The 23406-nt window shown below is 45.8% G+C and overlaps 1 protein-coding gene across 33 annotated transcripts in view; it reads right to left on the reverse strand.

The window, feature by feature from the left end:
• Window positions 1–23406, reverse strand: part of ank3b (ankyrin 3b) — a 515038-nt gene that overhangs the window by 45912 nt on the left and 445720 nt on the right. For 26 of the 33 annotated variants that reach the window (XM_078413212.1, XM_078413210.1, XM_078413236.1 and 23 more), the window contains 8 exons: window positions 22273–22484; window positions 15857–16058; window positions 13228–13324; window positions 12289–12517; window positions 6997–7122; window positions 3496–3618; window positions 3034–3060; window positions 1451–1535 (listed from right to left, as the gene is read on the reverse strand). In XM_078413212.1, coding sequence (XP_078269338.1) covers window positions 1451–1535; window positions 3034–3060; window positions 3496–3618; window positions 6997–7122; window positions 12289–12517; window positions 13228–13324; window positions 15857–16058; window positions 22273–22484 — 1101 coding nt within the window. The remainder of the gene's footprint in view (window positions 1–1450; window positions 1536–3033; window positions 3061–3495; window positions 3619–6996; window positions 7123–12288; window positions 12518–13227; window positions 13325–15856; window positions 16059–22272; window positions 22485–23406) is intronic. The other 7 variants (XM_078413233.1, XM_078413232.1, XM_078413219.1 and 4 more) reach the window with 1 other exon arrangement.

Raw genomic sequence — 23406 nt, forward strand, 5'->3', positions numbered from 1 at the left:
TGCTGCAACGGAAGTGGTGCCAACAAATTCATCTATCGTGAGTCAACATGACCCAGCGCCAACACTGACTGTCGTCAAGACTTCCTTGTGCACCAGTGCGATTTAAAAGTCCTCTCAAATTACAGCCTCACAACCAGTTTGAAAATGACCACATTATGTCGTCCGCCTGCCTCTCTCTCTCTCTCTCTCGGTCTCTCTCGGTCTCTCTCTCTCCGAATTACGACGTGTTGGCTTCAAGTTACATTTCAGAGGCTTGAAACAAAATCCAAAGCCAATGGACCATGGCTGCACTCTCAGAGTTGATGCCTTTCACTTAAGATTTAAACCAACTCTTGCCACCTCATCAAATTGATGCAAGTGATTAGTCTGAAACAGATCAAATGCGAGATCATCTTGGCATACTTTAAATCTCAAATCAGAGTCACTATTAATTATCTGGTCAACAGCATATTCCTATTAGACACGAAAAGCTGGACTAACTCAGCGGGTGGGTGAGTCAGCATCTCTGGAGAAAAGGAATAGGTAACTTTTCTAGTCATCACCTTCTTCACAGCCAACTATGAACCATTGTGGGCTCCTCCATTCCTTCATCACCGCTGCTGGCTTTGACTTGCTTTTTTGCGTGCCTTTCATTCATTTTTTCCATGTACCTTTTCATATCTCTCGTTTCCCTCTCCCTTGACTCTCGGCCTGAGGAAGGGTCTTGGCCTGAAACGTCACCTATTCCTTTTCTCCAGAGACGCTGCCAGACCCGCTGAGTTACTCCAGCATTTTGTGTCTGTTTTCAGGGTGTAAACCAGTATCTGTAGCTCCTTCCTACACATCGTATTCTAATTTATATGCAATGCTGTTTATAGCAGTCTAATTTATACGCAATACAAGGATCCAGTTGGCTGGTCAAGTCCCTAAAAGGTAACAGTGAATAGACTAAGTAATTACATGGTTATAAAACACATTGGGACTTGCCAAATTCATGAAATGTGCTTCGAAAATGTCTTTTTCCTTTTGTCTCAATTTTCCTATCGAGTGCTTTAACCACATGGATGGTATCTTAAAATGAACAGTCCCATGAAATTTGTCCCAGGTAGCCGAAACCCCAGTTATTTTAATATTCTTGTATTAAACACCTGCCCGACCACGACAAGTGCTGCCTTTCCATTTTCATGGAGATGGATTAAGAAACTATTATATAAGAATGGATGACAATCAACATGAAATATATATATCTCATTTTGATTTTTTTTAAAGTGTGCACTTAAAATAAACAAAATGATAAAAAGTAACCGGAGCGGATTTGCAAATTAAAGCCAGTTCTTGCTTTCCAGTGGCGCGCCTGAACAAGTAGCAATGGTAAAACGTTGTGGGAATTTATTTTGTCTAAAAATAAATTTTAAATCGTCAAATGAAAGTCAAGCCATTGCCCAGGGAGATTAATGGAGAGTAGACTCACTCATTCCAGGTTCTGCCAGATAGCTGTAGCGTTTTCGTAAAGCCATAGATGCAAAAGATTGGCGTCGATCAGAAGTTCTCTCGACCTGGAAGGAAAAAGATTCGTTAACATTCGTTTTTTTGTAAATGCAAACTGAAGATTTTTCATTGGCGTATTATGCTCAAGTTTTTAATTACTTTATCCAAAAGAGTACTTGCACATTCAAACCCTACCAAGCCAACATGATGCTGCTTAAGATCTCGATCGAGAAGTCTATTCACACTCTCCCATTTTTCATTGCACACGTTATTTTTTTAAAAGATGCATGTTACAGAAATGCAGAGAAACACTGCACTCACCACCTAGGGTGTTTTAAAAAGGAAGCGACAGGTTGTTTCCAATTATTATTTCCGGCTTTAGTAATGTCACCATTAAGACATCATCTCGATTCCTCCTCCCACTGCAGAGGAGGAGGGGCAGAGGGTGCCAGACCATGGACTTCACGATGCCAAAACGCAGCTAAAAGGAGAGCGTGAAGGGGCTGCTCCTGCTTCCTGCATCTAAACAGTCCAACTAAACAAGGCAATCAAGTTGAAATGCCAGCAACTCACTCCAAAGTGAACCTGTGTTCTATCGATATGGGGCTGCCCTACTATAGACAATAGACAATAGGTGCAGGAGTAGGCCATTCAGCCCTTCGAGCCAGCACCGCCATTCAATGCGATCATGGCTGATCACTCTCAATCAGTACCCCGTTCCTGCCTTCTCCCCATACCCCCTCACTGCATCGTTGGGACTCACGAGGGGTCATTATGGGCACGCCATGGACAAAAGCAGCAAGAATGGAATTTGTAAACACAAAACGCACAACGTACAGACACAAGTGGAAACGTTTTGCTACAAATACACAAGAATCGGATTACTAAATGAATACATTTTTAGCACAAGTGTGCGTTAATAATTTGGAAATTTCAGGCACTTTATAATTGGTGGCTTTTAGTATATGGTTACAATAAACGTTCTAGTGTACAATGCTGGTGGGATGGGGGTGGTAAGATGAGGGGGACACAGAGCTGATTGAATTCCAAAGGGTAATTGATATTTCGGCTGACGCAGAGAGCTCTATTCCAGCATACGATACACAGAATGTATATTGCGACCACACGCAGACACAATGTGATGTATTTATTGAGCTATGGCAGTTGACCCAGTTCTCAGCAATACAAATTAAAGGCTTTCTTTCTCTGCTAACAACACAATTACGTAATAATGCACTGTACCAGACGTCCAAAAGCACACAGATGGACATAAAGACTCCACTGAACTATTTCAGAAATCCTAACAACTATCTTCAACCCTTAGCAAAATCAAAAAATATTACAAAGCCTTTATTTCCCAGTTGCATCGCGGATTGAGAATACAAATTGAGAAATGCATTAAGTTCTATTGCACTTGGCATTGGAAGTTTGTTGAAGTAAATCAAACCCGAGAAACTATTATCAGGTGAACTATTATCGTTAAAAGTTCCAATTGCAAAAAAAAAAGTCCACTGCAATAGCTTAATTGTCATCACCAAGTTTAGACATAATCAGATTTTCCTTTACCTCTTCGTCTGGATCTGATTCGGCTTCCTTATGTTCCCAAGGAGCATTGTAGAGACAAGGAGTATTATAATGGACAGCAGGGAAAAGAAACGTCAGGATGTGAAAAGGACTCAGTGGGAGTACAAGAGGCAAGCTAATTAGCACAAGATCAAGACAAGTCCAAAGCCAGCAAAACCAAAACAGAAATTAAACTCGATTTCCACATTTACCAAACGTAAAAATACACAACAAATGATGGAAAATACTGCAGGAACTTTGGCCTCCAAATTACCAGCAGGACCAAAAAAACTCCGTAAACAATGCTAGAATCTAGGAAACATGTCTTAGTGATTACTTGTAAAATAACGCAGTCCGTTTTACAAAATTAGTGTTTGTATTTTGTACAAGAACATCTTCTTAGGAATTAGGTCATTTATTTAGCTTCCCCCAACAGAAGACCGGTTTATTAATCTTTCCACATACTTTTTTATGGGCCGGCAGTGTTATGTTCAGATTACAGATAGCTGCTTGTGGTAATCCTTTGGAAGTTTTTGGTTCCTTGAGGAATGATAGACGACCACAGGGTTCTTGGCTGTTGTCTCTGACCTAGAAACAAGAACCACTTTAAATTTACAACTGTTAACACTGTTGACCTCTCTGGCCTGGACAGCCACATGCCAAGCAGTTGACAATCTTTCCCATTTGCCCCATTTGCTTTTGCATGCCAAGTACATGTCTACCACACAATAACATCAGCAGCAGCACGTGTTAAGATGGTTTAAAATCATTCAGAAGCGGACGTTATATTGGGTTTGGGTGATGTGGGAGCAGGTTGGTCTTTAGCCTTTCATTTCAGCAAGGCTGTACTGTTGGCTGCACGAGTTCCATGTATAATCGGGATGAACAGTTTCTATTTAATTCCCAGCAGGGTTTATCCACTGTCAAGGGAGCTCATTTGCAATTAACGATACATAGGACTGCAGATGCTGGTTCACAAAACAAGACACAAAGTGCTGGAGTAACTCTGCAGATCAGGTAGCACCTCTGGAGAACATGGATAGATGACGTCTTGGGTCGGGAGACTTCTTCAGAGTGTCCCAACTCAAAACTTCACCTATCCATGTTCTCCAGAGATGCTGCCTGACCCGCTGAGTTACTCCAGCACTTTGTGCATTAATTTGAAATTAAAATCGATGCCCACTGATGGGATAATGGAAGCGAGCCAACCTTTATTCCAGTGTATTGCTAATGATGGTGATGCCGAGCGACTAAAGCAGAGTTATACCCCTTTGCTTCATTGCTACAAGCCCCTTGCCGTGTAATCCAGTATCTCAGCAAAGCTGAGCGATATGTTTACACATTCTGTTGTGCTGTTGCAAGTAAGAACTTTGTTGTTCTGCCTGAGACATATGATAATAAAACACTCTTGACTCTTCAGTGTGGCAATGTCATTTTGATAAAATGTTAAATTGAAGCCTTGTCTTTTCCTTCAATGATCCAATGCTACTGAAGAATGTGGGCATTCTACCATCAAAAATTATCTGGATCATCATTACCTTGGTTTTCATGGGACACTGCTGCCTCTCAACCCCCAGCTGAACATTTGACAAGACCAGGCAGATTTAATTAGCCATAAACAACATTTGAGTTTTGAGGATACAATACTGTGCGGCACGGTGGCGCAGCGGTAGAGTTGCTGCCTTATAGCGAATGCAGCGCCGGAGACTCAGGTTCGATCCTGACTACGGGCGCCGTCTGTACGGAGTTTGTACGTTCTCCCCGTGACCTGCGTGGGTTTTCTCCGAGATCTTCGGTTTCCTCCCACACTCCAAAGACGTACAGGTATGTAGGTTAATTGTCTGGGTAAATGTCAAAATTGTCCCTAGTGTGTGTCGGATAGTGTTAATGTGCGGGGATCGCTGGGCGGCGCGGACTCGGTGGGCCGAAGGGCCTGTTTCCGCGCTGTATCTCTAAATCTAAATCTAAAAAATTAAAAATGAAAGTTCTCCTCTCTTTTACCTCTTCTCTCTGATCTGCGCTATTTTTATTGCACTGCTGATTTCTCATATGATATTCAACTCTACTGTTCTTAGGACAATAAATGTGATGTGCATCGAATTGGTCACCATAACTTAAGGTAAATTGATTTTATCATTAAGGACTATTGATTCATCAGCTCAAAGTACCACACGTCAGGTGCAAATGTATATTTGGAAAAGGGTTTTCTTTCACCAATGCATATAAATTGGTTTATTTTAGAGATACAGCGCGGAAACAGGCTCTTCGGCCCATTGAGTCCGCACCGACCAGCCATCCCCGCACATTAACACTATCTGACACACACGAGGGACAAATTACATTTATACCAAGACAATTAACCTACAAACCTGCACGTCTTTGGGGTGTGGGAGGAAACTGAACTTCTCGGAGAAAACCCACGCGGTCACGGGGAGAACGTACAAACTCTGTACAGACAGCACCCTTAGTCAGGATCGAACACGGGTCTCTGACGCTGTAAGTGCTGTAAGGCAGCAACTCTACCGAAAAGTCTTCTGCTTTTTCTTAATACAATATCGTTGTTACATTCAACTGAGGGTAGGGGACTGGCATTTACGAATCATATTTATCTCTAAACATCAGAGTCTAATAAGTGAATGACTAGCAGTCCTGACTCATTAGACCCCTTCTCCTCTCTTTATGCCGTGTCTTCAACTGCGAAGTTCTAAACTTTGTATTTCCCACCCTACTCTCTCCTGCTTTCTTTCCTCCTGTAAGATACTTCTTCACAACTATGTCATTGGCAGAGGCAGCGTTGTGGTGCCGTTTGAAGGGCTGCTATCACATAACTCAAGCGACACGAGTTTAATCCTGACCGACAGTGCTGTTGAAGTGGAGTTTGCACGTTTTCCTTATGATCGCTTGCTGCTGGTGTACTGATTTCCTCCCACATCCCAATGAGGTGCATTTTGGTTGGTTACAGTTATGGTTGGCCGCCATAAGTTGACACTCATGCATATGATTAGTGAGGTCTCGGAGGAGTTGATGGGAATATGCCGATTAGTTTGTTTTTTTAAACTGAATTAGTCGAAATAGGTGGTTGGTGGTCAGTGTGGACTCAGTGGGACAAAAAGTCTGTTTCCAAGCTCTATGCGGTGTGTCGATGACTAAATTGGAGTCACTACAATGGGCCAGATTGTGCTCACTTCTTTGAGGTAGAAACAAGCCAGAGTTGGAGTTGGGTACATCTGACCACCTGCTTCCAGGGCTGGTCCCACCACCAAATCTAGTGGCAAAGGCCCGACAATCAAAGCAATGGGGCAGATAGACTAGTTGACTGCCTAATTGGTGGACGGACAGATGTTTGCTGGAAATTGGGAGATCATCATCATCATCATATATCTACAGCCGGAAACAGGCCTTTTCGGCCCTCCAAGTCCGTGCCGCCCAGTGATCCCCGTACATTAACACTATCCTACACCCACTAGGGACAATTTTTACATTTACCCAGCCAATTAACCTACATACCTGTACGTCTTTGGAGTGTGGGAGGAAACCGAAGATCTCGGAGAAAACCCACGCAGGTCACGGGGAGAACGTACAAACTCCTTACAGTGCAGCACCCGTAGTCAGGATATCTTTCCTTTTCTTTGAAAAGTGCCCACTTGGTTAGGAAAATGAGGTCTTGGTTTACGATTCCATTCGAAAGAGGCTGGGCGATCCCGCACTCACTTCAAACCGCAAAATGATGTCCATCTAAATCAGAGGCCTTGTTTTGTGCTAAAACTTGAATCCAGGACCATTGAGATTTCGGTAAGACGGCTCTCGACTGAGCCAACTCAACAAGTTCTTGGCCAAACGTTTGGCCAGCTATCCTAGTACTTTCCTTTGATCTCGCTCGCTTGCCCGACTACATTCCTCCGAAGTGTCATGGAATGCAAATGTGATGTACAAATCAATGCAAAATTGACGCTGTCATCGTCTTACCTTCACACCAAAGGGCAATCTATTTTCTTTGAAAGCATAAAAGTTGAATACAAGCTGATGGCCTGCTTTGGCCAGAGGAGCCAAGTTTCCATAGCAATCCACGAAGATTGGTTTACCTTCTAGTACCTGTTGGTTACCATGGCAAGGTTACAAATAAACACATTGACCAAAGAATAGTTAGTCATTTTGATGTATTGATGAACAGACAGTTAATGGTTTACTGTCCTGTAATAGTATTAGGGTAGTATCAGTGGGACATTTTAACTTTCCAAGAGCGGGTGTCAGCGGTTATGGGGAGAAGGCAGGAGAATGGGGTTAGGAGGGAGAGATAGATCAGCCATGATTGAATGGCGGAGTAGACTTGATGGGCCAAATGGCCTAATTCTGCTCCTATCACTTATGACATTGATCGGGTCACCCACAGTGCAAAGGGCTTAGATGGGCATTTTGGTTAGCATGTATGAGTTGGGCTGATGTGCCTTGTTTCTCTGCTGTATGGCTCTTATGAGCATAATTTAAATCCCTTTAAACCTGTGTTTCATAAAAACAGCCAAGCCAATAAAGAATTTCTCAAAGCCCACTTTTAATTACTTAACGTTATAGAAACATAGAAAATAGGTGCAGGAGTAGGCCATTCGGCCCTTCGAGCCTGCACCGCCATTCAATATGATCATGGCTGATCATCCAACTCAGTATCCCGTACCTGCCTTCTCTCCATAACCCCTGACCCCTTTAGCCACAAGGGCCACATCTAACTCCCTCTTAAATATAGCCAATGAACTGGCCTCAACTGGCCCTGAACCTCCGCCCGCTGGCGTGGGAGCCGCTACCGGACCGAAGCTCACCTGTTGTCCCTACTGTCCCTACTAAAGTATCCCTGATCAACGTAAGATCCCTCCAAAACAAGACTTTCATCCTCAACGACTTCTTCATCACCCGTGGATTGGACTTCCTACTGCTCACAGAATCCTGGCTTAACCCTGGTGAGCTTGCTCCACTCGTGGAACTCTGTCCTGATAACTGTCACTTCTTCACCTCGCCTAGGCTCTCCGGACGCGGTGGGGGCTTAGCCACTGTGTTTAAGAAACATTTCAACTGCCGCCTCCTGAACGCTGATCATTTCTCCAGTTTCGAGGTGCAACTAATTAAAGTAGGCCTAGCCTATCCCCTCTTAATTGTTCTTGTGTATCGCCCACCAAAAATGCATAAGGACTTCATCACCCAATTTGCTGATCTGATTTCTAGCATTTTGCCCAAATTTGACCGGATCATGATTCGTGGTGACTTTAATATTCATGTTTGCTGTCCCACTAAGCCTCTTGTGAATGAATTTATGCACCTGGTTGAGTCCTTCAATCTGACTCTTCACACCACGGGACCCACTCACAAGTTAGGCCATACTCTCGACCTAGTGTTATCGTCCGGATTCCCAATCAACAACATTGAAACTACTGAAGCCTGTCTATCGGACCACAGCGCTATCATTTTTGACGCATCTCTGCCTTTATCTCCCGCAAAATCTCATCTCCCTGTTCGCTACTCCCGCGACATAAATTCATTGACTGCCAGTAAATTCTCCGAGGCTCTCACAGCTGCCCCCAACATCTGCACTATTGAGGCCTCTCCCCCCCATCTCAGCACTGAGGATCTCGCCTCTTTATTTAATATCACTTGCTCTTCCATCCTGGATTCTATCGCTCCCCTTAAAATGAAAAAGCCTAAGCCCAAAGGTCGGCCGTGGCTCAATGACACCACCAAAGCCCTAAGAAGGGAGTGCAGAAAATCAGAAAGGAGATGGAAATGTGACAAGCTTCAAATTTCCTTCGAAATTCTGAGAAACAATCTTCTCAAATACCAGGAAGCAGTAAAGTCTGCTAGAGCACAATACTTCTCCGACCTTATTTCCAAAAACTCTCATAACTCCAAGGTCCTATTTAGAACAATTACCTCTGTCATATGTCCCGCCCCCAGTACCAGCTTAGTTGGGTCCCCTGCTAAGTGCGAAGAATTCGCTAAATTTTTCACCAACAAAGTTGAGAATATTAGAATGAACATTTCCCCTCCCACCCGTGACCTAGCTGTCTCACTAGTCTGTTCATCTAAATTGGACTGCTTCCAACCCGTCACTCTATCCTCCCTTGCAAAGCTTATCTCCGCTATGAAACCTGCAACCTGCCCCCTTGATCCTGCCCCCACTGCCCTTCTGAAGGATGTCATTGCAATAGCTGGTCCCAGCATCCTCTCTATTATCAACAGTTCTCTGGCCACTGGCACTGTTCCAACCAGTTTCAAGCACGCGGTGGTCCAGCCCCTACTGAAAAAACCTAACCTAGACCCCACCTTGCCGAGCAACTACAGACCCATTTCCAAACTGCCATTCCTGTCAAAAGTCCTTGAAAAGGCAATCCTTAACCAATTAGTGCCCTACCTGCACCAAAACACCATCCTGGAAAGTTTCCAGTCAGGTTTCAGAGCCCACCACAGCACAGAGTCTGCCTTGTTGAAGGTACACAACGACCTGCTTCTCGCCATCGACACCGGCGACTGTGCAATCCTGCTCCTTCTCGACCTCAGCGCAGCATTCGATACAGTGGACCACACCATCCTTATTGACCGTCTCCGGTACGCGGTTGGCATTGATGGCACTGCCCTGAGCTGGTTCGCTTCGTACCTCAAAGATAGGAGTTTCGCCATCAACATAGGCAGTTATTCCTCTGCTCCAGCTAGCCTCTCCTGCGGAGTTCCACAAGGCTCAATCCTAGGCCCCATTCTCTTTTCTCTATACATGCTCCCCCTTGGCCAAATCATTCAAAGGCACGGCATTTCTTTCCACTGCTATGCCGATGACACTCAGCTTTACCTCCCCCTGAAACCCAACAACCAGTCAAATTTAAACAGCCTCTCACACTGCCTTGAGGACATAAAATGTTGGATGGCACAGAACTTCCTCCAATTAAATGAGAGCAAGTCTGAGGTCATCCTATTCGGCCCCCCCGACTCCATCAAATTGATAACAGGCAGTCTTGGAAGCCTATCCTGCCTAGTCAAACCGCATGTCAAAAACCTCGGCATGATATTTGACTCTGCATTAAAATTTGATAAGCAAGTCAACGCTGTGGTAAAAGCCAGCTTCTTCCAACTTCGAACCATAGCTAAAATCAAACCTTTCCTCAAATTCAACGACACAGAAAAAATCATTCACGCTTTCATTTCCTCCCGCCTAGACTACTGCAACTCCCTATACACTGGGATCAGCCAATCTTCCCTGTCCCGCCTGCAACTGGTCCAAAACGCCGCAGCGAGACTCCTGACGGGTACCCGTAAAAGGGACCACATCACCCCGATTCTGGCCTCTCTCCACTGGCTCCCTGTACGGTACAGAATCAACTTCAAGCTCCTCCTATTCACGTATAAAGCCCTAAATGGACACTCCCCCCCCTACATCAAAAATCTTCTAACCCCCCTCTCTAACTCCAGGTCCCTCAGATCGGCCGACTTGGGGCTATTCACTATCCCACGGTCTAGGCTTAAACTCAGGGGTGACCGCGCTTTTGCGGTTGCAGCTCCTAGACTGTGGAACAGCATCCCTCTCCCGATCAGAACTGCCCCCTCCATCGACTCCTTTAAGTCCAGGCTCAAAACATATTTCTACTCCCTAGCGTTTGAGGCTCATTGAGGAGGCGCTGTGAACTGTTTGCGTGCTACTGTATGTTTTCATTTTTTTTTCTATTGGAACCTAATCAAATGTACAGCACTTTGGTCAACGTGGGTTGTTTTTAAATGTGCTATACAAATAAAATTGACTTGACTTGACTTGACCTTCTGTGGCAGAGAATTCCACAGATTCACCACTCTCTGTGTGAAAAAAAACTTTCTCATCTCGGTCCTAAAAGACTTCCCCCTTATCCTTAAACTGTGACCCCTTGTTCTGGACTTCCCCAACATCGGGAACAATCTTCCTGCATCTAGCCTGTCCAACCCCTTAAGAGGAGAGCCTGCCCAGACACTGGAATGGCACCCATTGTAGGTTCCACCCATTTCAGCATTTCTATAGATTGTGAGCTGATATTCATGGCTCGGGTGCCAGGAGCAGCCCTGGATGTGTTTCGGGGGAATGGGAGCAACTCTTGCAGAGCAACAGACAGAATGGGAAGCGAGAAATGGTTTACTTTTTTAGGCCACGATGCTGAGGCGCCACCGGCTGCCTTCTTGACTGAAGTCCAAACTCTCCAGTGCTCTCAATGGGGCCAGCATGATAGAAAGTGAAACTTCCATTCGGGAATCAGTTGAAAGACAGCTATTCAATCATGTCTGTTGCATACGTCACTTAAATCATGGCTGATATCTCAACACTACCTCAGTTTCTTGTCCCTGAATGTTCTCACTGATAAAAATAATCAGCCATGGCCTTGAGAGCTCCAAGTATCTCTCTAGCAGTGTACATTAATCTGGATGGTCACTACGCTTTGAAAAAAAAGTGGTTCTCTTCTACTCTTCTCCTTGGCCCCCATTTCAATAAACATCTCCTGCTTTTGATTTACCCATCAGATGAAAACTGGTCGACAAGGACAAGTTGGGCTAGAGGGCCCGTTTCTTTGCCGTGTGACTCGATAACTCCAGCAAAGGTTTTATTTGTGGATAAACTTTCACCTGTCTGGGTATTGACAATAAAATAAAATCAAAGCTATTAAAACCAAACTGTTAAAACGTGAAACTTGTTCATACCATAGAAAGGATGTGGTCATACGAGAAAGAGGGCAGGATAGATTCCTCAGGATGTTGCCTGGAATGGAGGTTTTTTTTGTCACGAGGGGAGGGGAGGTGAGATGGGCTGGGATTGGACCCACTGGGGCACAAGATGCGGACGGTTTATAAAAGAGGTTTATAAAATTACGAGGGATTAGGTAGGATCGAAAGAGGAAGACTTTCTCCCAAGGTAGGGGAGATACCGGAGAACATAGGTTGAATGTTAAAAGGGAGATATTTAATGGAGGTCTGCGTGGCAAGCTTTTCACACCAAGGGTGCTGGGAATCTTGGGCAAGGTGCCAGCGATGGTGGTAGAGGCAGGTACAACCATAGTGTTCAAAAAGCAATTAGACAGGAAAGGAACAATGGGAAATGCATCAAATACAGGAAAATGGGCATCGTGTAGACGAACACCTTGGTTGGCATGGACGAGTCGGGATTGGTTCTGTGCTTTCATCACCTTTTACCACCATCATGAAATTGCCATTGTGGCCCGTTGTGAGCTGACACGCAATAGGAAACACACCAATTGCTTGAAAGTGTACCTCAATGTCTTTGCTCCGAGCCACTTCTGTGAAGTTTTCCTGCTGCTCTAATGTCTTGTCAACTTTGTCGTCGGTCATACAGAAGCAACGCAGGCGGGCTTCCACTGGGTCATGCATTTTGGCAAATACAACAAATTTGGCCATGTAGGGGACACAGATTAATTCCCGGTAGAGCTGAGTGGCTAAACTAACAGTTTCGGGCACCTGATGACAATCGACAAGCCAAAACCTGTGCAGAAAATTACACATACAAGGTCAATGAGATCTTTCGAGCATTGAATGCAGTCATGTTCAAGTGCAAGACCATTTAGAACTGGAGATCACAAATTACTAACAAAATAGGGCCATGTGAATATTTTACTGGCCATCAGTGTGAAGAAGGGTCTCGACCCGAAACGTCACCCATTCCCTCTCTCCTAGATGCTGCCTGACCTGCTGAGTTACTCCAGCATTTTGTGATACCTTTTATTGGCCACTGTTTCTCTTAACACTTCTTTCAACTCTAACAATTATCGACATCCAAAATCAACAAAACAGCCTCTCTGGTTAAATACTTGTAAGAAAGACTCCAACACTAGCGAATTCCCCCCCACCCCGGTACTTTTGGAATCTTTGATCTATTCATTACGATTGTCACTTTTTATTTTTATATTAGAAGTACAAAAACAGAAAGTCGCTGGAATAGATCACATTCTTCTTTGCCTTTTTGCACCTACAATTCTCGAGTACTCTTCTCCAGAATGGTTCATAGAAATTAACGAAAAGTAGCAAATTCCATTATTGAAAATCTTTTTTCATACGTTGCCTGTCAATAGCAAGGAATTGTGATTTACTCACTGCAGTGCTGTAAGGACAACAAAAAAACTGTGTGGAACTTTTTTTCCGTCTTGCGTACCAAAAATAACACATTTGCCGTGTAAAGAAAATGATAAACTGTACCTGGCGGAGACATTTGTTGTGAAAGAAACCCCTTCGTTGACAAAGGTTAATGGTGTTGTTCCGGTTATGTCTTCCCACTGTGCTGGTGATGTGCCTCCTTGCAATGAGAAAGAAAACGGAAGATGTCATGTCCAGTGAACAAGGAGATTCAGGATTGTGTAGAAAGGAACTCCAGATGCTGGTTTATACCGAAGGCAGACACAAAGTGTTGCACTAACTCAACGGGTCAGGCGGCATCTCTGGACAAAAAGGAAGGGTGGAGTTTCGGGTCCGAATCCTTCTTCAGACCCCACCCAAAACATCACCCATCCTTTTTCTCCAGAGATGCTGCCTGACCCAACAAGTTACTCCAGCACTCTGTGACTAAAGAGATTCAGGACATCTGTCGAAGTGGCTGTACAGGAATGGTAACATCCATCGACATCTGAAATCCCAATATATTCCACAGTTGAAACTTATGCTATCGGTGGTTGAGTTTCATTTAGAGATGCAGTGCAGAAACAGGCCCTTCAGCCCATTGAGTCCGCACCGACCAGCGATCCTCACACACGAACACTATCTTACACACTAGGGACAATTTACGATTTTATCAAGCCAGTTAACCCACAAACCTGTACGTCTTTCGAATGTGGGAGGAAAGCGGAGCACCCGGAGAAAACCCACACAGGTCACGTGGAGAACAGAACAAGGGGCCACAGTTTAAGAATAAGGGGTAGGCCATTTAGAACTGAGATGAGGAAAAACATTTTCAGTCAGAGAGTTGTGAATCTGTGGAATTCTCTGCCTCAGAAGGCAGTGGAGGCCAATTCTCTGAATGCATTCAAGAGAGAGCTAGATAGAGCTCTTAAGGATAGCGGAGTCAGGGGGTATGGGGAGAAGGCAGGAACGGGGTACTGATTGAGAATGATCAACCATGATCACATTGAATGGCGGTGCTGGCTCGAAGGGCCAAATGGCCTCCTCCTGCACCTATTGTCTATTGTCTATTGTACAAACTCCGTACAGACAGCACCTGCAGGCAGGATCAAACCTGGGTATCTGGTGCTGTAAGGCAGCAACTCTGCCAGTGCGCCATCGTGCCGCGTACGGTAGGCCAGGTTTACTTGGTGGATTAAACTTTTAAATCCAAATCCCAACCTACAGAAAATCCAGACTATCTATCATCATAGTCACCAGAAAGCAGCAGACCACCCTTGGACTTTAACTAAGTTCTTCATCTCACAAGAAGCTGCCTTCACAAATTTCCCTTCCCAGAACTAGAGATACAATGGTTGCAGAATGCAACACTTGCAGTATCCAATGCAATAACTTGCAGCAAAGCTTCATCAAGAGCGCCTCCTAAACTCGCAGCCTCTGCCACCTAAACAGCACAGGTGGCATTGTTTAGTTTAGAGATACCATGTGGAAAGAGGCCCTTTGGCCCATGGAGTCTGTGCCGACCAACAATCACCTCGTACACTAGTTCTATCCTACACCCTAACGACAATTTCAAAGAAGCCAATTAACCTACAAACTTGCACGTCTTTGGAGTGAGGGAGGAAACCGGAGCACCCGGAGGAAACCCACGCAGCCACAAGGAGAACATACAAACTCCATACAGACAGTACCCTTGGTCAGGATCAAACCCGGGTCTCAGGCGCAGTAAGGCAGCAACTCTACCGCTGCGCCACCGTGCCGCTCCTTGTGTTTCTTGTGCAGGGATATGGGCCAAAGACCGGCTTAGATGGGGCACCTTGGTCAGCATTGGACGAGTTGGGCCGAAGGGCCTGTTTTGTCCCCTTTGGCTCCGAGGTGCACCAGAACACCACCATCTAACTCCAAGCCACAACATCCTGATAAAGGAACGTGTTGCGCATTCTTTAATCACCACTGGCTCCTAATCTGCAAACTCTCCACTTACCGACGCCGTGGAAATACATTAATTGCCACATAGACAGCAATTCTAGTTGGTGCTTTACATCAACTTTCCAAAATGCTGGGCGGCACAGTGGCCCGGCGGTAGAAATGCTGCCTGACAGCACCAGAGACCCGCATTCGATCCCACCTTTTGGTGCTGCCTGTACGGAGTTTGTACGTTCTCCCCATGACCATGTGGGTTTTCTCTGAGATCTTCGGTTTCCTCCCACACTCCAAAGATGTACGGGTTTGTAGGTTAAATGGCTTGGTATAATGTGCGGGGATCATTGGTTGGCTATATATCGAATCTAAACTAAACACAACACAATTCAGGATGGGCAATAAATGCTGGCTAGCCCCCCTGGTAAAATTGTCACCCAAGATAAGGATGCTATGCAGTTGATCATAAGATCATAAGAGATAGGGGAAGAATTAGGCCATTCGGCCCATCAAGTCTGTTCTGCCATTCAATCATGGCTGATCTATCTCTCTCTCCTAACTCCATTCTCCTGCCTTCTCCCCATAACCCCTGACAGCCGCACTAATCAATAATCTATCGATCTCTGCCTTAAATATATCCACTGACTTGGCCTCCACAGCCTTCTGTGGCACAGAATTCCACAGATTCACCGCCCTCTGACTGAAGATTTGATTTGAGCAACCATTTCATGCTCACAAAATCACCGTACGTCAATGAATTTTGTTAAGGGGAACAGGATCAGGTCAAACCTACCTGTTATACTACACAGTAGCCGGAGGCTTGGAGCATCTCCTCGGCTTCCATTTGCCACATCTCCTGACGCAGATGGTACTGGAATAGTCATGGTGATGGGTTTGTGGAATTTCCTTCTTCGAGGCTCCACAGTTACAATCGGACTAAACGTGGCTCTGTTCCCAAGGATCTTTTTCACAAGTTCATCCAGGACTGGCTGGGCCTGCAGAACAAGCACAAAACAAAGTTTAAATGAGATAAATATATACTGGACTCGTCACGACAAGCAATATGGCGCAGTGGTAGATTTGCTGCCTCACGGCGCCAGAGACATAGAAAATAGGTGCAAGAGTAGGCCATTCGGCCCTTCGAGCCAGCACTGCCATTCAATATGATCATGGCTGATCATCCAAAATCAGTAACCAGTTCCTGATTTTTCCCCCATATCCTTTGATTCATTCGCCCCAAGAGCGATATCTAACTCTTTCTTGAAAACATCCAGTGAGTTGGCCTCCACTGCCTTCTGTGGCAGAGAATTCCACAGATTCACAACTCTCTTCTGGGTTTGTTCCCGACTACGGGTGCTGTTTGTACGGAGATTGTACGTTCTCCCTGTGACTTGCGTGGATTTTCTCTGGGAGCTCCAACACTCCAAAGACAGTTTAAGAAAATAACTGCAGATGCTGGTACAAATCGAAGATATTTATTCACAAAATGCTGGAGTAACTCAGCAGGTCAGGCAGCATCTGAAGAAGGGTCTCGACCCGAAAGGTCATCAGTCTGAGGAAGGGTCTTGACCTGAAACGTCACCATCAGTCCGAAGAAGGGTCTCGACCCGAAACGTCACCCATTCCTTCTCTCCTGAGATGCTGCCTGACCTGCTGAGTTACTCCAGCATTTTGTGAATAAAGACACTCCAAAGACATATAGGTTTGTGGGTTAAATGGCTTGGTTAAATTATAAATTGTCCCGAGTGTGTGCATGATAGTGTTCGTGTGCGGGGATCGCTGGTCAACACAGACTCGGTAGGCTGAAGGGCCTGTTTCCACACTGTATCTCTAAACCTGGACTTGGCTTACCAACCTGAGCCCTCCTAATCAATCTGTTAAAAAAGGACCTGCCAGAAGTACTCTAAAAGGATTAACTCAAGAATCCTTAATTTCAAACAGCAGACAGCCTCAAAAGGAATGGCTAGTCAGTGAGACGCACTGTCCCTTGCTGCGAATTCCTCCAAGGGAGGATTTCCTCTGGGCTTTTATGAGATTAATGATTTTATCGTGTCGCACAAGCAGAGGCGAGATGTAAAATAGTTTGCAACTGAATGAACTACTGTGTAAACCAGGAAGCATTTTTGGATCAATGGGAAGTTGTGGTCTTTGCACTTCACGGCCTATTAGCCTTTAGTTATGCAAGATTCCTGCAAAGCGGGAATATGACACCACTCCAAAAAGCTATAATTCCAAGGAAAGTTGGCAAATCCGTCAGGAACAGTTGTGTGTGCCTAGAGGAGTCGGAACGATGAGCTCATTATCGGAAAGGATCTAAATGGATCTAAATTTTCAGTCAGAGAGTTGTAACTCTGTGGAATTCTCAGCCTCAGAAGGCAGCGGAGGCCAATTCTCTGGATGCTTTCAAGAGAGAGCTAGATAGAGCTCTTAAAGATAGCAGAGTCAGGGGGTATGGGGAGAAGGCAGGAACGGGGTACTGATTGTGAATGATCAGCCATGATCACAATGAATGGCGGTGCTGGCTCGAAGGGCCGAATGGCCTACTCCTGCACCTATTGTCTATTGTACCAGCAAGCACTTTCACAAATTGCATCATCTTTCTGCAGTTGTGTGTACCACACAGGAGGGTACACTATTGACAGATTGATTTACATCATGAAATTAAGGTAAAGTTCATGTGTCATTCATTATTTTGGCTGGTTTAAAATAGTTGTCCAACCCCAGTCGTTCCTCCCCGCTCCTGTCGGGCAGACGTTTAGTTTAGTTTAGAGATACAGCACGGAGACAGGCCCTTCGGCCCACCGGGTCCGCGCCGACCTGCGATCCTCACACACTAACACTAACACACTCGGGACAATTTACACTTACACCCAGCCAATTATCCTGCAAACCTGTACACCTTTGGAGTGCGGGAGGAAACCGAAGATCTTGGAGATAAGCCACGCAGGTCACTGGGAGAACGTACAAACTCTGTACAAGCAATCACCTGTAGTCAGGATCGAACCCGGTCTCTGGCGCTGTAAGGCAGCAACTCTACCACTGCACTACCGTGCCGCCCTGAAGATAACGAAGCTGGAATGCACACAGCACCCGACCCGGGAACAATTTCCTCCCCTCTGTTATCAGGCTTCCACCATAAGCTGGGTACTGTCTGAATCACCTCTACTTCATTGCAGACATTGGAGGAGTAGGAAAAATAGCTGCAGATGCTGGTTTAAATCGAAGGTAGACACAAAATGCTGGAGTAACTCAACGGGTCAGGCAACATCTCAGGAGAGAAGGAATGGGGGACGTTTCGGGTCGAGACCCTTCTTCAGACTGATGTCAGGGGAGGGTGCGGGACAAAGCTAGGATGTAGACGGAGACAGGAAGACTAGTAGGAGAACTGGGAAGGGGGAGGGGATAGAGAGGGGAAGCAGGGACTACCTGAAGTGGGAGAAGTCAATGTTCAAACCGCTGGGGTGTAAACTGCCCAAGCGAAATATGAGGTGCTGTTCCTCCAATTTGCACTGGGCATCACTCTGACAATGGAGGAGGCCCAGGACAGAAAGGCAAGATTGGGAATGGGAAGTGGAGTTGAAGTGCTGAGCCACCGGGAAATCAGGTTGGATGAGACGAACTGAGCGGAGAAGTTCAGCGAAACAATTGCCGAGCTTCCGCCTGGTCTCGCCGATGTAGAGAAGTTGACATCTGGAACAGCGGATACAATAGATGAGGTTGGAGGAGGTGCAGGTAAACCTCTGCCTCACCCGGAAGGACTGTTTGGGTCCTTGGATGGAGTCAAGGGGGGAGGTAAAGGGACAGGTGTTGCATCTCCTGCAGTTGCAGGGGAAAGTACCTGGGGATGGGGCGGTTTTGGTGGGAAGGGACGTGTGGACCAGGGAGTTAGGACTTTGTCTGTGGAACTCATGCGCTGCAATGCTGAGAACTATATTCTGCACTCTGTATCTTCCCCTATGCTCCATCTATTGTACTTGAGTTTGACTTGATGCTATTTATATATAGTATCATCTGATCTGATTGAGTAGAATGCACGGTAGCGCAGCGGTAGAGTTGCTGCTTTACAGCGAATGCAGCGCCGGAGACTCAGGTTCGATCCTGACTACGGGTGCTGCACTGTAAGGAGTTTGTACGTTCTCCCCGTGACCTGCGTGGGTTTTCTCCGAGATCTTCGGTTTCCTCCCACACTCCAAAGACGTACAGGTATGTAGGTTAATTGGCTGGGTAAATGTTTTTTTTTAAATTGTCCCTAGTGGGTGTAGGATAGTGTTAATGTGCGGGGATCGCTGGGCGGCACGGACTTGGTGGGCCGAAAAGGCCTGTTTCCGGCTGTATATATATGATATGATATGATAATGCAGAACCAAGCTTTTCATTGTACATTGTACATGTGACAATAATAAATCTAGACCTTCTTCAGAAATTATGAATACAGAAAACCGTGCTGTAATAAAGATGAAAATGCAGTCACACAGTGTGCCTCTACTTTGGTATTTCACAACCGTTGTGATTATGTTGCAGAAATGTTAGTGTGCCATCGGGGAGTGGTCAAGTTATTAGTTTGGGTTTGGGTTTATTATTGTCAATTGTACCGAGGTACAGCGAAAGGAAGTACCAGTTCAGGGATCAGCGCAAAGTTGGTCTCATTGACCAGCCATTCCATTTGAGGGTTGACACTAAATGCTGGAGTAATTCAGCCGGTCAGGCAGCATTTTTGGAGAATATGGATGGGCGACGTTACAGGTCGGAACTCTTCTTCAGACTGCTTGTAGGGGGGCAGGAAAGAAACGTGGAAAAGCGGGGGGAGGGGAGGGGAGGGGAGGGGGGGGAGCAGGGCCGGTAATAGGTGAACACAAGCGAGGGGGCTATCTGTTAGGCCAGTTTGTTGGACAAAGGCCAGAGATGAGGAGACAGTTCTAGGCCCACGAAGATAGAAATATGTGAATTGTTAAGCTCAGGGATAGAAAAGTTGCAAATTGTGTATCTATGACAAACAGTGCAAGTGGAGTGGCAGTGGGAGAAAACAGGTGTTAAAATGGTTAGCAACTGGGAGATTCCATACGCCTTTCATATTTTTATTATTTTATTTCAGATAGTGCGGAAACAGGCCCTTCGGCCCACCAAGTCCGCGCCGCCCAGCGATCCCCGCACATTAACACTATCCTACACACACTAGGGACAATTTTTTACATTTACCCAGTCAATTAACCTACATACCTGTACGTCTTTGGAGTGTGGGAGGAAACCGAAGATCTCGGAGAAAACCCACGCAGGTCACGGGGAGAACAATAGACAATAGACAATAGGTGCAGGAGTAGGCCATTCAGCCCTTCGAGCCAGCACCGCCATTCAATGCGATCATGGCTGATCACTCTCAATCAGTACCCCGTTCCTGCCTTCTCCCCATACCCCCTCACTCCGCTATCCTTAAGAGCTCTATCCAGCTCTCTCTTGAAAGCATCCAACGAACTGGCCTCCACTGCCTTCTGAGGCAGAGAATTCCACACCTTCACAACTCTCTGACTGAAAAAGTTCTTCCTCATCTCCGTTCTAAATGGCCTACCCCTTATTCTTAAACTGTGGCCCCTTGTTCTGGACTCCCCCAACATTGGGAACATGTTTCCTGCCTCTAATGTGTCCAATCCCCTAATTATCTTATATGTTTCAATAACATCCCCCCTCATCCTTCTAAATTCCAGTGTATACAAGCCCAATCGCTCCAGCCTTTCAACATACGACAGTCCCGCCATTCCGGGAATTAACCTAGTGAACCTACGCTGCACGCCCTCCATAGCAAGAATATCCTTCCTCAAATTTGGAGACCAAAACTGCACACAGTACTCCAGGTGCGGTCTCACCAGGGCCCGGTACAACTGTAGAAGGACCTCTTTGCTCCTATACTCAACTCCTCTTGTTACGAAGGCCAACATTCCATTGGCTTTCTTCACTGCTTGCTGTACCTGCATGCTTCCTTTCATTGACTGATGCACTAGGACACCCAGATCTCGTTGAACTCCCCCTCCTCCTAACTTGACACCATTCAGATAATAATCTGCCTTTCTATTCTTACTTCCAAAGTGAATAACCTCACACTTATCTACATTAAACTGCATCTGCCATGTATCCGCCCACTCACACAACCTGTCCAAGTCACCCTGCAGCCTTATTGCATCTTCCTCACAATTCACACTACCCCCCAGCTTAGTATCATCAACGTACAAACTCCTTACAGTTCAGCACCCGTAGTCAGGATCGAACCTGAGTCTCCGGCGCTGCATTCGCTGTAAGGCAGCAACTCTACCGTTGCGCCACCTTAGCGGACTGAGCCCAAGTGTTCGACAATGCAGTTGCTGAGTCTAGACCTGGTCTCGTACAGAATAGCGACAGGCTTGGATAGTGTGGATGTGGAGAGGATTTTTCCACTAGTGGGAGAGTCTAGGACTAGTGGTCATAGCCTCAGAATTAAAGGATGTTTTTAATTAAATGCCCTTTTCTCCTGGCTGACCTTGCACCTGTTTTTTTAGGAAGCATTCGAGGAGGAATTTCTTTAGTCAGAGGGTGGTGAATCTGTGGACTTCTTTGCCACAGAAGGCTGTGGAGGCCAAGTCAGTGGATATATTTAAGCCAGAGATAGATTCTTGATTAGCACGGGTGTCAGGGGTTATGGGGAGAAGGCAGGAGAATGGGGTTAGGAGGGAGAGATAGATCAGCCATGACTGAATGGCGGAGTAGACGTGATGGGTCGAATGGCTTAATTCTACTCCTGTCACTTCTGATCTCAATAGACAATAGACAATAGGTGCAGGAGGAGGCCATTCGGCCCTTCGAGCCAGCACCGCCATTCAATGTGATCATGGCTGATCATTCTCAATCAGTACCCCGTTCCAGCCTTCTCCCCATACCCCCTGACTCCGCTATCCTTAAGAGCTCTATCCAGCTCTCTCTTGAATGCATGTGATAAAGCTTAACCCTTGGACCCGATTAAAACCCTTCATAATTTAAATCTCCTCCATGCCTTTTCTGTCAAAGTTGCCTTTCTGTAGCCAAGTTATATTTTGTGAACAAAATGAATGCTAATTTGAAAAAAAATGGAACTGATTGCAATTGATATTCGCATGGTGCAGAAGTTCGAGTTTCTTGCTCACACCAAGACTCCAACCAGTGCTTCCACCATTCCAATATGGCAAAGCGAGTTAAACGCCCACCGACCTGTAGCCCCACTCGGATTCTTTTGGTCAAGGCTCCATCCGGGAAGGATGCTTGGACGCTTGGAATGGTGGTGCTGCTCAACATCCCTCCTTCCGGCCCCATTTGGTTGCTCTCTTGCTTGATCCGAGACACAACGGCGAAGTACTGGGGAAAGTCCTTGGTGACAACGCGGCAGATGCGCTTCTTCTCCAGCTCTTCGGGGCTGTCGAGCTCTAAATGGGAAAACACATTTAAGGATAAGGGGGAAGTTTAAGGATAAGGGGGATGTCTTTTAGGACCGAGATGAGAAAGTTTTTTTTTCACGCAGAGAGTGGTGAATCTGTGGAATTCTCTGCCACAGAAGGTAGTTGAGGCCAGTTCATTGGCTATATTTAAGAGGGAGTTAGATGTGGCCCTTGTGGCTAAAGGGATCAGGGGGTATGGAGAGAAGGCAGGTACGGGATACTGAGTTGGATGATCAGCCATGATCATATTGAATGGCGGTGCAGGCTCGAAGGGCCGAATGGCCTACTCCTGCACCTATTTTCTATGTTTCTATGTTTCTACACCGGAGACGGCTATATTTGAGAGCGCTCTTTGTCTTCGATTAATGGCGGCTTTCATCATTGCCTTCCAAATAGGTGTCAGACTGAATAGAATTCCTTCCATTCATCATTTAAAAAAAAAAATGGTGAAAATCACAACACATCATCAGGCCACGGGTTAGAGCCATGGACTAGGTCTGGACAATTGATCTCAGACATGTGTGAAAGAATAAGAAAATAACTGCAGATGCTGGTACAATTCCTTCTCTCCCGAGATAGACAATAGACAATAGGTGCAGGAGGAGGCCATTTGGCCCTTCGAGCCAGCACCGCCATTCAATGTGATCATGGCTGATCATTCTCAATCAGTACCCCGTTCCTGCCTTCTCCCCATACCCCCTGACTCCGCTATCCTTATGAGCTCTATCTAGCTCTCTCTTGAATGCATTCAGAGAATTGGCCTCCGCTGCCTTCTGAGGCAGAGAATTCCACAGATTCACAACTCTCTGACTGAAAAAGTTGCTGCCTGACCTGCTGAGTTACTCCGGCATTTTGTGAATAAATACCTCAGACATGTGTGAACGTAGGATAGCAATCCGATAAATCTGGA

Source organism: Rhinoraja longicauda, chromosome 16 (assembly GCF_053455715.1).
Source record: "Rhinoraja longicauda isolate Sanriku21f chromosome 16, sRhiLon1.1, whole genome shotgun sequence".
NCBI lineage: Eukaryota > Metazoa > Chordata > Chondrichthyes > Rajiformes > Arhynchobatidae > Rhinoraja > Rhinoraja longicauda.